At 48.9% G+C, this 13,647-nt stretch overlaps 4 protein-coding genes across 4 annotated transcripts in view; 1 reads left to right on the forward strand and 3 right to left on the reverse strand.

Moving 5' to 3' along the window:
* The window catches only part of EMH_0096790 (uncharacterized protein), a gene marked incomplete at both ends in the record, with an annotated part of 6,979 nt that extends 6,650 nt beyond the window's left edge, over window positions 1-329 (reverse strand). The window contains 2 exons of the mRNA XM_013495081.1: window positions 11-38; window positions 182-329. Coding sequence (XP_013350535.1) covers window positions 11-38; window positions 182-329 — 176 coding nt within the window. The remainder of the gene's footprint in view (window positions 1-10; window positions 39-181) is intronic.
* Window positions 330-2,578: 2,249 nt separating this feature from the next.
* EMH_0096900 (uncharacterized protein) lies at window positions 2,579-3,961 on the reverse strand (the record flags this gene model as incomplete). Its single annotated transcript, XM_013495082.1, has 1 exon — window positions 2,579-3,961. The coding sequence occupies one exon, from the start codon at window positions 3,959-3,961 to the stop codon at window positions 2,579-2,581; it is 1,383 nt and encodes a 460-aa protein (XP_013350536.1).
* Window positions 3,962-6,663: 2,702 nt separating this feature from the next.
* On the reverse strand, window positions 6,664-7,958 carry EMH_0097010 (PUA domain-containing, cell cycle regulator protein, putative; the record flags this gene model as incomplete). Its single annotated transcript, XM_013495083.1, has 4 exons — window positions 6,664-6,751; window positions 7,033-7,100; window positions 7,560-7,693; window positions 7,877-7,958. The coding sequence occupies 4 exons, from the start codon at window positions 7,956-7,958 to the stop codon at window positions 6,664-6,666; spliced, it is 372 nt and encodes a 123-aa protein (XP_013350537.1).
* A 5,235-nt stretch (window positions 7,959-13,193) lies between these two features.
* Window positions 13,194-13,647, forward strand: part of EMH_0097120 (ribosomal protein S10, putative) — a gene marked incomplete at both ends in the record, with an annotated part of 1,077 nt that continues 623 nt past the window's right edge. Inside the window, one exon of the mRNA XM_013495084.1 lies at window positions 13,194-13,266. Coding sequence (XP_013350538.1) covers window positions 13,194-13,266 — 73 coding nt within the window. The remainder of the gene's footprint in view (window positions 13,267-13,647) is intronic.

Below are 13,647 nucleotides of genomic sequence, written 5' to 3' on the forward strand. Positions count from 1 at the left end.
TGAGGCCTACTTGAGGCCCTCCGCCTCCGGTTGTGAGCCTGCAAAACAATAAACACACGATTCTCACACACAAGAACCTGATATATGCCTGTGTTTGCTGTGGTAATCGGCGTACGTCTATAGCCGCAGTTCAAGCAACTAGCTGACCAGCCCTGGTCAGTGCAGAGTATCGTCGTCTCACCGTCTGTCCCTGAGTCATCACTGCGGCCATTCCCGCTCTGCCTTCGTAGCTGGTCCTCATCGAGGCTCCTGCGGCGAATTTGCAGGGGCCTGCTGGCGCTGTGGTAGCCGTAGCTGCCAGCAGCGAGGGAAGATATCTTCTTTAGCATAGCTGCATGCAAAAGACCGGAAACAGTTGAGATGTTGGCTGCGCAGTCCTTGGATCGCCAAAGCCATGCTCCTCCTCAGAAGTCGCGCCGTCAGCAACGGAGTTTTCTTTAGATGTGTGTTCGTCTACAGGTCTCAGAGCAGCAGCTTCTGCAGCCCCGAAGGCATGTCGCGCGTCCCCTCAAAGTGACATCCTTGTCCATCTGCATGCGGCAGAAACGCCTACTCTCCTCCTCCTCGATGGACTTTTTACGGGCTTTGTGAAACCAAGGACGAAATCGGCTGAGCCGCGTCGAGCGACGGCAGAAGTGAGNGACTTTTTACGGGCTTTGTGAAACCAAGGACGAAATCGGCTGAGCCGCGTCGAGCGACGGCAGAAGTGAGTGGCTGAAATATGAATGTGACGGCAACAACGCCTCAAGTCAAGTCTGTTCACCCAATTGTAGTATTTCTCTCGAAATGAACTTTCAATTGATTAAAAGGGGAACACGGCGATGGAAGCAACTGCTGTGTTTCGCAAATTCGCCTGATTCGTGCCGGTCGATAGGCTCGACCTAGCGAGGCGCCAGTCAGCGGCGGCAAAGCCGTGCAGACATGAGTCAAGAGAGGCCCAAGTAATTATATATTTTGTCTAAAAATCCTCAAAAAGGACGAAAGAATCAAAGACAAAACGAGGAAACCGCAGATACTCCGCCGCCGATTCCTAACTGGCCTCCGAGCAGTCAAGCCGCTGCTGCGTTCTCTCGAAACGCAGCATCAGCCTATGCTCTCCACAACAGCTTCAAATTCGTGAGTTAATGCATATATCTCAATTCAGTATTCATTATAAGATGCTTTCGAGCCCACCTACGCCTTCGCAGAAGGACACACTCATCACTCGGCTGCAAGGCACACGGGATGTGTATACTGGGGACGACNTACGCCTTCGCAGAAGGACACACTCATCACTCGGCTGCAAGGCACACGGGATGTGTATACTGGGGACGACGTACAAACATGTAACGAACACTTCGCTCCGTTCAATTTTCCCCCACCATTTTGTTCGCATATCTGCATCTGTTTAAGCTCCTTACAGTTTTTAAGCAGGTTTTTAGGTCAGATTTGTGACAAAGTCGGTGGGGCATGCCTCCGGGTACCGCATCTCCAGTTGCTGTTGTCAGGGAAACCAAATATGATTCCATGCAGGACGAAACGCTCATATAACTGTCGCAAGCTAGCGAAATGGTGTTGCAGTGCCCTTGTATGTAGGTGCTTGTGCAGACTCGCATGATGAGACCACACAGCCTGCTGCGCTGGCCCGTAGCGACGCGGTGGAACAACTACGGCGAGCAGTCTAGCCGTTGCAACTACTTCAGAACAGTTATCCCTTTATCACTCAGCGGCTTCAAATGCATAGGGGTGCTTTCCCTGACGGTATCCCCCCAGCTAAACGTCCCCAGGAGACTCCCCCCTCCTACAGGCTGCACTTAGTCTAAGGTTAGTGTTTAGGGTCTAGGGTAATCTAATCTAATCTGCATGTTCCAGTCGTGCAAAACAGCCCTACATCTGGCGCAACGGCCACAAATTCTCGTTTCTCTTGAGGATAAAAGTCAAGAGTGCGGAAAATTCATATTTATGGACCACCCTTTGAGGGGTAGATGGATGTCTATAACCAAAACACCAAAAGCTGAAGATAGCGCGGTTCCTGCATAAATCTGAGTAAATGCAAACATGAATGTTTCATTCAAAGGCGTCTCCAGCGTACTTCAAAGGATGTCACCCCTTTTACAGAGCGCCTGTATCCCGGGGTAACTCTTCCTGGGTGGTTTTACGGTTTACGGTTTAGGGTTTAATGCTTTCTGCACCCCAAGACCTCAGTGCTGCTCTGTTTGCAACTCTGAGGCATTTCATGTGCGGTCAGTGTCTTCCCTGCAACTGGTTGGAGTGGTTCCCTCCCACCGCTGTTTTTTTTTGGCATGCGTACACTGTTTTCCTCCCAGTAGATCATTATTCTTCTGAGAGGAAAGGGGGGGCTGCTGCATCAGCGGGTTCTGGGGTGAATGNTGCTGCTGCTGCTGCTGAGCAAGGCAACAACAGGTGCATCAGCGGGAGCAACAGCAGCAGCGGCTGCGTTGGCGTCGCGGTTATTGCTGCTGTTGCTGCGCAGGCCTGTGCTGTTCGTGTGTAGAAGTTTGTGTGTATGTTCTTCAATAGCGTCGGTGCTGTATTTTCTGTGTTTTCAGTCCGTTCTTTGGGTTTAAGTGTATTTAAGCTAACGAAGCGAATAGCCCGTGCTGTCTCTGTAGTGTCGGCGTGATAGGTAACCCCTGAGGAAGACTGGGGGCGGGTAGGGGGTGGGCGAGATGACTCCTCTTCTGTCTTTTGGCCTCCACTTGTTATCATATCGCCTCACCGGCCCATCGCACACGAGCTGAAATGAGAATTGAGGGTCCTCCATAAGCTGCAGCGCCTTTGCAGGATCATAGCCAGCGTAATGCAGCAGTTTGAATGCAAACTCCGGGCTAAACGGCTGCCATCCAGGTTTATTGCCTTTCCAGTTTTTTGCACACTGCTGCATGAACGCCTCCATATCCCCCTCTGTGCAGATCGCGCGGTCTGCCAGCCCCTCCGCCAGCCGCCTCTGTCGCACCCGCTCCAAAGAAGAAGGAGAATACACCAACTTTGCTGTTAGACTCGGATCTAAGGCAGGAGAAGCCTCACCGCAGCAGCAACCAAAACCAGAATTCTCAAGGAAGAAAGGAGGCAGGCAAGGCACCTGATGGCGAGGCCCTACAGGCACCACGTGACGACGAACAGAACCTTCATCGATGCACTTACGAGGAGCTGCTGCTCCTCCTGCTGCAGAGGGGAATGCTGCGCCTGGTGCTGCTGCTCCTGCTGTTGCTGCAGCGCTTGATGAGCTGGCCAAACCAGAAGCACCCCGCACACGACTAGAAGCTGCGCTCGACCCACTGCTGCTGCTGCTGCTGCTGCTGCTGCGCGCTGCTGCTGCTGTTTTTGCTGACGTCTCATCGGCCCCTTCTGTTTGTGTGTGACGGCGTTGTGGAGTGGCTCCTGCGTCTTCGAGGGCGGTCGTCGCTACAGGTGCTGCTTCCTCCTTTTGAGGGTTGGGCTCAATCGCCTCCTCCCCCTGCAGTTCATGCTGCATGCTGTCGCTCCGCATCTTGCTGCTGCATGCATCGCATATCTGCCTCTGCGTCTCATCATCGGCGATAACGCCGTTTGTTTGCTCCTTTCCACATGCTGCGCATTCAAAAACAGAGCCTTCCTTTTTAACAGATCCGTTCGTATCCTGCTGCTGCTGCTGCAGCTGTTGCTCCTCGTTTCCTGAAGCGCATTGGTCCTCGAACGCATGCACTCCGTCAGCGTTTGTCTCGGATAGGTTTTGTTTCTCGCCACTGCTGCTACCCCATGTGGGGGTTGCCTGGGGTTCTTCATCTGAAGCGTCGAGCTGGGGGCAGGGCTCCGTGGATTCCAGTTCTGTAGCCCCAGAGGGTACAGAGGTGATTGCTGTTTCTGCTGTTGTGGAGACGCCAACAGCTTTTTCAGCTGCCGCGTCTGCTGCTGCGTCCGCTGCTGCTGCAGCTGCCGCAGCGACGGCAGGTTCGCTGGGGGGGGAAGAGAGAATGCCCATCGTGGTGATGCGCAGTGACCTCACGACCACAGGGGCGGCCTCTGGCTATCTTCTCCTCCGTTGTCTCTCACTACCGCCAGCGTTAGTTTGTTGCTGCCTCCAGAACAGCTGCTTCTGAGCCTACTGCTGCTGCTGCTGCTGCTGTTGATGAGCCTCTGCACCCGTGCCGTCTCCTTCTGTCTGTGCCTATGGCTGGTCGCCAGTTTCTGCCGCGGTTGAGGATGAAGCCTTCGGACCTGCCAGGTATTGCATACGACGTGCATGTAAACAGAATGAAGCGGCAGAAATTCGCTCGACGAATTGTGGCTGAGAAAACCCTAAATACGAAACCCAACCCTCCTTGAGGCGGTGCTGCTGCAAGTGGCCGACGGCGGCTGCGGCGGCTTCAGTTTGCTCTGAGGCGTTTGCGAAGGCGATGATTGATTGCTTCGTACTTTGTTTCAATCAGTTTGCCCTGCAACTGAATTTAAGATGAGTAGGTCCTGTACACGACTGAGGCGGTGGAGCGACTCGACGTTGGGCGTGGTCTGAGGAGGCAGGCAGCGGGGAGAATGGCCACAGGCTGCAGTTTAAAAGAAGAGAAAGAGTTTAAGAAGTTTCCTTGCGTCTTTGCATGCAACGAATGAATTCAAGAAGAGCAGCAAGAGCAGCGCGAGACAGAGTGCTGCGCCACGCCGTAGATGGTACCCCGTCAGGCCAAGGCGCAAGCAAGGAGGGTGGAGGGTCGTGGATGCTTCTAGAGGCCTCTTCTGGTATACTGGAGCTGAGACAAAGTCTGAAAGTTCGTTTATATTCACTTTGGTAAGAATTTGTTCATGAGAAACACCTGAGATTAGCAGAGGCTACACACACACGGACGCCCTGGGCGTCAACCCCCCCGGCAATATCTGGATCAGGAACGGCAGTTGGGTGGGCCGCTGAGGAGGAGCTCGAGAAACAAAGTTCTGAAGCAGTTAAACACGATAAATAAGAGGGTTGCAACGGGTCTGTTGAGGACCAGAAAGGCATACGCCAATGCTGTGCTCCTGCTGCTGTAGCCCACGACTGTTTCTGTGGCGCAGCAGCGAGTGAGTAGGGAGGGAGTGGTTAAGGGCACACTGAAGCAGCGGCGTGACCCTGCAGTTTAAGTCTTTCAGACCTTTTTCTGTTCAAACGAAGTTCTGTAGGACAAAGAAGGCAGGCGAATGAGCAGAGGCTTCGGTGCCTTGGGGCTATGATGGCTGCAGCGGCCACAGACAACGGTGTTGCTGCTTGCTGCCCGTTCAAACCGTTCCCGCGTGGCGCCGGCAGGTTTGCGCATTTAGTGCGTAGAAAGCAAACTTAAAGTCAATCCAAAAACACCTACTGCGTCTTTTCAAAGATTCGTGCATATTATCGCCGCTTTACCCGCTGACTTCTCTGCAGCAGGGGAAGGCTGGTTGCGCCCCACTGTCGTGGCCGGCCGGTTCAGCGGCAGAAATTGAATATTCAGATAAATTCAAGCAAACAAACTCGCGGTCACCCTTCTCACTTTTCTCTCAAGTCTTCGCAGTGTCTTCACAAACAGGGAATATGCAGAGGCAGCCTCCCCTCGTTCTCCTAGCTGTAGCTGCTGCACCTGACACGATCGGCGCCAGCTGAAACCCCTGCTGTAGCTGCCACCTCTTTCTCTGTCCCTACACAGCCATAAAACGCAGATGTGCTGCACTCTAACGACAAATAAAAAGCCATGGAGTTTATTTAGACGAGACTACAGTTTCTTGAACGCACCCAATACAGCCATGTGTGTCTGCGATCGCCAGCCCAGGCGAGACATTAAGAACGAAGTAACGGCATTCTTCAATGTTTTTCATATTACTAAAACAAATGTCCCGTAAACCAAGCCAGCTGGAGATGTCTGAGGATTCATGCTCCTACTATTATCAAAACGAATGCACGGACTAGCAGGAAACTGCTAGGGGACCCTCACGAAATCCAACAGCAGAGGCCACCTTATGGCACTCCACTGCCGTTGCCACTAACTGCAGGTGGAAAGTAGAAAACATGGAGGCATTCTGCTTACATATATATAATATATATATATATATACATCTGTTCGCGTAGGTACTAGCTGCACACTATATGTATATATCTACTATATATCTACTTATATATATATATATATATATATATATATATATATATATATATATATATATATATATATATATATATGTAAAGGCAGCGCTTCGAGGGATGCTGAGGATCCGTGCAACAGCGTATGCGGCATCTGCTCCGCACCCCATAGATCGGTTCCTGTAGATGCGGTACGTCAGTGAGCTATTGTTGCCAGCGTCCCAGTGAAAGATAGAGGAACCCTCTAAATGAAATATGAAGGCTGCAAATAACTAGGTCTACTGCTACTTCTTTAACGCGAACGTTTCGTCCCCTGGGCACGGTGTTCGATGCGCCAGTGATACAGCAGTGTAACTTAAGCCTCAGGCAGCCCTAAGAGAAGACAGTGCAGAGCATGAATGTAGTAACCTTGGTTTGCGCGAAATAGGACAAATCGGATTTGTGCTAAAAAGTTGCTGACTGTTTCCTTGCAAAGAAGGTTCTCTTGCTGCATCACTATCTATGCACATATGTATGCATACATATATACACATACATATAAACATATAAAACAACATATACTTGAGTCGGAATGGGCCGGAAAATAACCCTGATCATAGTCAACAGGACTACGATCGGGCTACAGAATCCAACGTCCACAAGCCGTCGTTCAGATACGTCAGAGTCTCGATGCAGGGCCCCTTGTTCTCACGCCGTCTGCAAAAGGACGAGCAAAACAGAGAACATACCGAAAGAAAAAAAGCATATCCCTCAATAAGACAATACCGAAATGCTAGCTCATGTGTGCACCCCAACTTGAGCTCCGTAGGAAGCAAAAAATCAGAGAAATGTGAACTACAAACGACTGACTAATAAGGCGGCACACTACACTATCCGCATAAGAAAAAAAACTGCAACTAGTCAAGAGGCTTTTAAAATTTCAGCATTTCTACTGAAATTTTAAAATGATATTCAAAATTCATAAAAAGAAAACTCACATTTCCTCGGTTGACATAGTGGTGATGCCGATGGCGCAACTATGTTGTTTCCCCTCCACAGCGATTTGCTGTTAATTTGCAAACAAAAAAATACAAGCACACAGNCGCAACTATGTTGTTTCCCCTCCACAGCGATTTGCTGTTAATTTGCAAACAAAAAAATACAAGCACACAGGAAACACCAAACATGAAAACATCCTACTAGTAAGTTGAAATGGTATACAAGACGTATTCAAGACCATCTGTTTCCTTATGAACATAGTTGGGCTAGCAACCAGCAAGACGCAAACACAAATACAATGGATGCGCGTTGTTTGTGACATCAATGAGCGAATGCCGTTGCAATCAACAAACGCATTTCCCCAAACGACAACAAATAATACAGCAATAGTATGGTGAAATATATTGCTATGTAATAAGGATAATGAAACTAACATTATAATTAATAAACAATCGGAAACACACGTCTAGCGGCGCGAAACGGTGCTGTTCAGCTAAAGCAAACGATGAAGTTCAACAGCCCTCACCACAACAGTGTTGGCCGGCACATCCTCCATTCTGCCCCCAGGAGACGTCAAGCCTTGACACATCACATTTGACCCTCTCAAGACGAACTTCACAGCGCCTTTGTCTACTTGCATCTTCGGCATCATAGAAGGATCTGCATAAAAGCACACAATATCGCTAAACGAACGAAATGGCAAATAAAGAATGCAAATTTCAACAATAATAGAAACACATTTACGAAGCAACGATGATATTATTATCATTAGGATCAACATTATCCTTTTTACTGTTATAATGATATCTAGAGCACTGGAGACGCTAAACTTCCCCCACTTACATTCATGCAACAGTCGTAGTGTTGGCACCCACTGCCGATCTCTCTGTTGAAAGAAGAGGGGCTTGCCGTCCAGCGCTACCATTGAAATGCGATTTTGGCTGAAATGCAACGAAGACAACACACATCTGATGCTGACTTTATATCTGTGTATATCTGACACATCCCCGAGCATACAAGCCCCGGTGTGCACGGCTCTATTCGGCGAAAAAAAAGAACAACGCGCTGAAGACGCGGACGACTTGTGTGTATTACCACTTCAATAGTACAGGAGTAGCCTTCTTANGAACAACGCGCTGAAGACGCGGACGACTTGTGTGTATTACCACTTCAATAGTACAGGAGTAGCCTTCTTAGGCCATATCTGTTCCATGACGGGTTCAAGACGAGGGTATACCTCCAATATCTGCGCGCACGCTAAGCCAGCACAGCATCTGCAAGATATGAACACCGCACGTTCTCATCTCACATATGAACGCGCTTTCTCTGTGCGCGTCTTGCAGTGTAAATATTCTCTGCTGACTGCTGACCCTCGTACTCCCTCCATGAATGCTGAACACAGCGTTAAATGTGTATGCAGCAATACACGAATAAATGATTTATGTTTTGGGGTTTTGGGGCTTGGATGTGGGGATTTGGGTTCTAGGGTGTTATGGTTTAGGGTTTGTGCTTTCGTTGTGTCGCGCGGTTAAGACAGACAGAGAAACAACAGGAAATATCTAAGTTCACCTGTGCCCGCACAGCTCTCTGCATCGACGACTTCATCATCGTCTGACAGGAAATTTCCTCTTGGCCGAACTTTTTCATCATTTTCGCGGCGTTTTGGGAATCCTAGGTTCTGACTCGACACGGATAGGTTGCTTGTGAATGCTTGCACGACCGCGGGTCACCTCCGGGTGTATACGGAAATATGCTCCGCCTCTGCGCCTCTGAGCTATTGGGCACAACAAAATGCTGAACCCTAAACCCTAAACCCTCTGAATTGATTTGTCTTTCCGGAAAGGCGTATACACGGGATGAGCATTGCGACGCAGCCTTTCCCACCGGCCCTCCACCATAGCAGAGGTATTTAATTTCCCCTGACTAAACAGGAAACAATATTCTGAAGCAAAGTTGAAGCGGGGTGAACATCAGTCAGGGGTCAAAGAAACCTGTGGCTGCAGCTGCGAAGAGCTACTGCTGCCCCAGGGAGGCGGCGGACTTGAACGATGTATTGAGACTTTCTTATTCAGTCATCAACAACTGCTGATCATTTCAATAGGTTGAATGAAATGCTCTCTGATATGTTACAGCTGCCTCGCGGCCCCACAGCTGAGCGACTGCAGAGTATAGCAGCACAGAGCCTCCACCGGTGAAATTAAACACAGGAAAGCCTCAAAAAAATTAGTATAAATCCCTAATTTGTCTTAATGCATTTACGACGCCATTTTTCACCTCTCACTGCCACGACTCAGCATATGACAGCGGGGGCTGCAGTGTAATGCCTTGGCTTTCAACAGGGCTTATGAAGGAGTGGGTAAAACTCCTCCTTGTAAAGATGAACTAAAACTTGTTTTTAATTAATAAGTAAAATGTATGAAATTGATATTCATAGGATGTATGTGTAGGCATTTAGGACTCGTACACATCAGTCAACGTCTGTAGGATGCATGTACGCCTGGTACGGCTAAAGGCCTAAGAGATAGGAAACAGAGATCCATGGCGTGGTGGGTCGCATGTAAGCTAATACATACGCTCTATAAGTGTATTCAGAGGTAAAGCATGCAGTAAAGGAAGCTTCGTTGNCATGTAAGCTAATACATACGCTCTATAAGTGTATTCAGAGGTAAAGCATGCAGTAAAGGAAGCTTCGTTGAGGCTGTCTTTTGTGCACGCGTGAGACTGCCTTGTATTACCATCCAGAGCGAGGTGCGTTGCAACGCCATTTCAAGCTGACTCCTCCCCTCAACACCCAGGCCTGAGCTCAACGCCAAGGACGCCTGAGGGCAGGGGAAGGAGATCAGCTGTTTTTGCGAAACTCTTTCCCTAAGGCTTTACCTACACTGCAGCTCGCTCCTGTCCTTGATTGACGCCAGAGAGCAACCATCGTAGCCGCAGCCAGTCGGCTGCGGCATCACCCAGGGAGACCTCCAGGTTACATAAGAGTGTGTGAGTGACTGTGTGAGTAACCCTAACGGCGATCTAATGCGTGACATAAGCATGCTCCTATTTGAGAAGTGCGAATTATCATCCAAGAGGTGAAACGAAAGTACCAGCTGGTGTACTAAAGCCTCCCTATTGTAGTGCGCCCCCACTACATGCAGCGAGCTGGGCGCTGGAATGTCTTGTAAACACAGCATATTAATCAGCACTCACTGACAAACGGTGTTGACAGTTTTTAAATCGAATAGTGTACATTACATTTTTCGCACTAATTTTAATTGTAAACGTTCAGAAGACCTTGATGAAGGAGAGGTACAACTTTCAAGTGCTTTCTAAAACACAAACGACGGGGTGTTGAATGGGTGTTGCCAAGATAATTCGCGAAGCTGTTCTCACGAGGTGCAACACAGTGAGCAAGTTGAAGAGGATCCCGAGGCCTTATCACTGTAACGGGGGCCCTCACTATTAGACGGGGACAATAATGAACTGCCTGAGAGTCAAAGTGCTCAGCACAAATGCCGCCAAAGAGGGCGCCTGGAGGGAGAAGGGAAAATACCCACAAGAAAGAAGAAATACTGTATCATGGTCTGCTTGATTCCGATACGTGCAGCTGTACTTGCATGCAGGCTGCCTTCTGAGGGGACGGGTACGCGTTTAACGAATGTATGCAGAGCTACTGCCTGCATCAAAACGTGGCTTGGAGACACTTGCATGCTTGGGTACCTTCAGACGGCAGTTGGTGCAAAGTGTGTTGCAACACACACTCGATCTCCTGTGCCTAGGTTGCCTGAAGAGCGGAGGAATAAGAATTGTAAATATTTCTCTGAGTCGGGGTCAGCACATAATTCTCCTATTATAAGGCCGGTGACAATCTCTGCGCTTGGTAGCACCCCGGGGTTGGTCGCGGCAGATGCATGCAGCAAACACCGCTACGACGGGCAACGTGGTAAACAGCAGTAGTTAGTACTGAAAGCTCGTGGCAACATAATTCACCAAATATTCTCCTTAGAATCACTCAAAAATTTTGGTTATCTTCTCCTCAAGAAAGCTGAGTGAGATCACTATGCCAACAGGAAATGAGACACTACGCTTTCCAGCGCCCCCAAGAGCATTCATTCCATCTACCGTTAAATCTAGGGTTGAAATGAGAAGGAGGCAGCGAGCAGTTTTCACTGCAGTGCAGAGATGCTGCTGGAGCTGACGGAGAAACGTATGCATTCCATCGTGACTGCTGTTACTCGGACGTTATCGCGATCAAGCCTCGCAAAGCTGAAGTCTTCGTAGGGCAAAAACGGGCACTATTCAACAATAGAATATCATGTTGTTTAAAGAACAAGAACCTAGCACCCAGTCAGCCACTCGTTGGATGCCCAATCTATCGCATCGCTCTCATGTGTGGAGCGACCCGTAGCCGTCTCTCGAGATAAGTGTGACCCCCGCACCTTGAAGAACAACGCTACCAGAAAACGGATGATCTGCTAAAGAAAAGCAAAGTTCAACCACCATACAATGCGGTTAGGCACAATCCGGTGTGTGGCGAAGAAGAAAGGCGAGAGTGAACTCATGCGCATCGAGATCAAGACCCGAGAAGAATTTCTCGGTTCCAACCGACCACCATACCTCATATACCAGAAGCAGCCTTGGCTAGGCGTTGATAGTGAACATGCTGCTTGCTGGCCTTTCCGGCTCACGCAGGAGCACTTCACATCTGGCTTTGTTGCTGCTCTCCATTGGCTCCCCATGGCATGTTTTTGTCTAGATTGGGATGCACGCACCAAGAGCCGGGGCCCAACGAAGGTTCAAGCCACCCACTGCATCATTGTCAACGCAATTGAGAGGGCTTCCCGAAGGAACACTCAATCAGCAGTAGCAGCAAACTTATGTAGCATTGGCTCATGCCACGAGCCTGCTGTTGTAACACATCGTACACTCCTTCCGCTGCCTCGGTGCAGCAGTCATCGATTAAGAACCAAGTCACACGACGTCATGAGCTACATGCAGAGAGAAATATGGCTGTATGTATCATGCTGTATGTTACAGCACGTATTCTGTCTTGCGCGCGGGGTCGCTGGGCCAAGCAAATTGCAGTTGTCCAGCAGTTATTTGGTGCACGGGGGAGAGGGCTTACATATGTTCGCATGTGAACTTACCTTAGAGAACAAGTTGCAGCAAGGAGTGATACAACTCCTGGAAGGCCACCTACTAACGGCACTGAGACCTGGCCTTTATACCTTTGTGCCCACTGAGGGAGGATACAGTACACGGGGGTCAGCCGCTTTCGGGAGACGGTTCTATTCTGATTATATTGCAGAACGCAGCAGTCGTGCGCTAGCGAATATGCATCCTATTCTTCCTCATCCTCCTCCACTGTATATACTGTGCTGCTTCCCAGGTGTAACGCTTGTTTAGGGTTTAGCGTTTAGGGTTTAGTTGAAACATAAGCCCAAATGTTGAAACATCTGTTGAAAATTCATTCAACAGCAACTGTTTCCGTACAGTTTTCGTTGAAATTTTTAATTGCCGCGCCAATATCTGTGTTGGATTGTATTCCGGATATCGGAAAATGCAACTGTATGCAGGCTGCCTGCAAGTAGTAACGTACGCACTCAGCAACGGTATGTCGAGTTAGTACAAACAGACAAAGAAACCTCAGAGAGGGGCTCATCTGCTCCTTGGAAATTATATTGCATGTTCTGAGTTTATTTCGAGCTCACAAGTTNTCAGAGAGGGGCTCATCTGCTCCTTGGAAATTATATTGCATGTTCTGAGTTTATTTCGAGCTCACAAGTTTCCTAACAAAGTGACGACGAGTCGAGTTGTATGGTGTGGGGCTTAGACTCAATCTGACGCTTCCGCTAAACTGTTGTATCCGCGGCAGCAAAAGTGGTACAGGTATTCTTTATTTAATTGAATAAGTAGTAACAAAAGCAGTTAAACAAAGAGATGGCAACAGAAGAAGCACAAGCCGACGAGGGATGAGGGGAGCTACAGAAGGGCTGCATGCACCGGTGCCGCGCTGGGTGAGTGGGGCTGCGGGGGGTGATGAGGATGGAGTAGAGAAAAGGGTTTAGAATTCTTCCTTTCCGCCAATGGACGCCTGAAGGGTATTTCTTTTGTTTGTTTGTCTGCCACTGCTGGGCTGTCTGCGTCTTCTCTTTCTTGTGAACCTGCAGCCAAAATGACGGTGGGCATCAAGCCGAGTTTGATTCCTAAGAAGAATCGCCGCATGATCTATGAATACCTCTTCAAGGGTGAGAATAAAAAAAACAATTTCGAAGTTTTAATGAAGAATTTGCACTTTTCAAGTCACGAATATCGCCTAAGCAGCCACAACACAGCCTTTTGTCCGTGGGGTTAGTACAGCCCCATGCTGGTTTCAGAGGCGTCAGCTGGATGCAAGTTGAATATGAAGTTTTATTTCGTTATTTGGGTGTAAATATAGAAAAGAAAAAAACGGTTCACCTTGAACTGTAGCTCCTCCTGCATATATTCCCGCGTTGCGTCAGCTGTCTGTGTGGCTCTGTATGCGTTGCTGTGGGCATTCCTCCTACCTCACTCAACAGCAGTGAATAAAAAGTTCTGCATTTGTATGTTGATGCTCTATAAACTCCTCTGAGCTGATCCTTTTGATC

This window comes from Eimeria mitis, genomic scaffold, assembly GCF_000499745.2.
Source record: "Eimeria mitis Houghton genomic scaffold, Emh_scaff141, whole genome shotgun sequence".
Taxonomy (NCBI): domain Eukaryota; phylum Apicomplexa; class Conoidasida; order Eucoccidiorida; family Eimeriidae; genus Eimeria; species Eimeria mitis.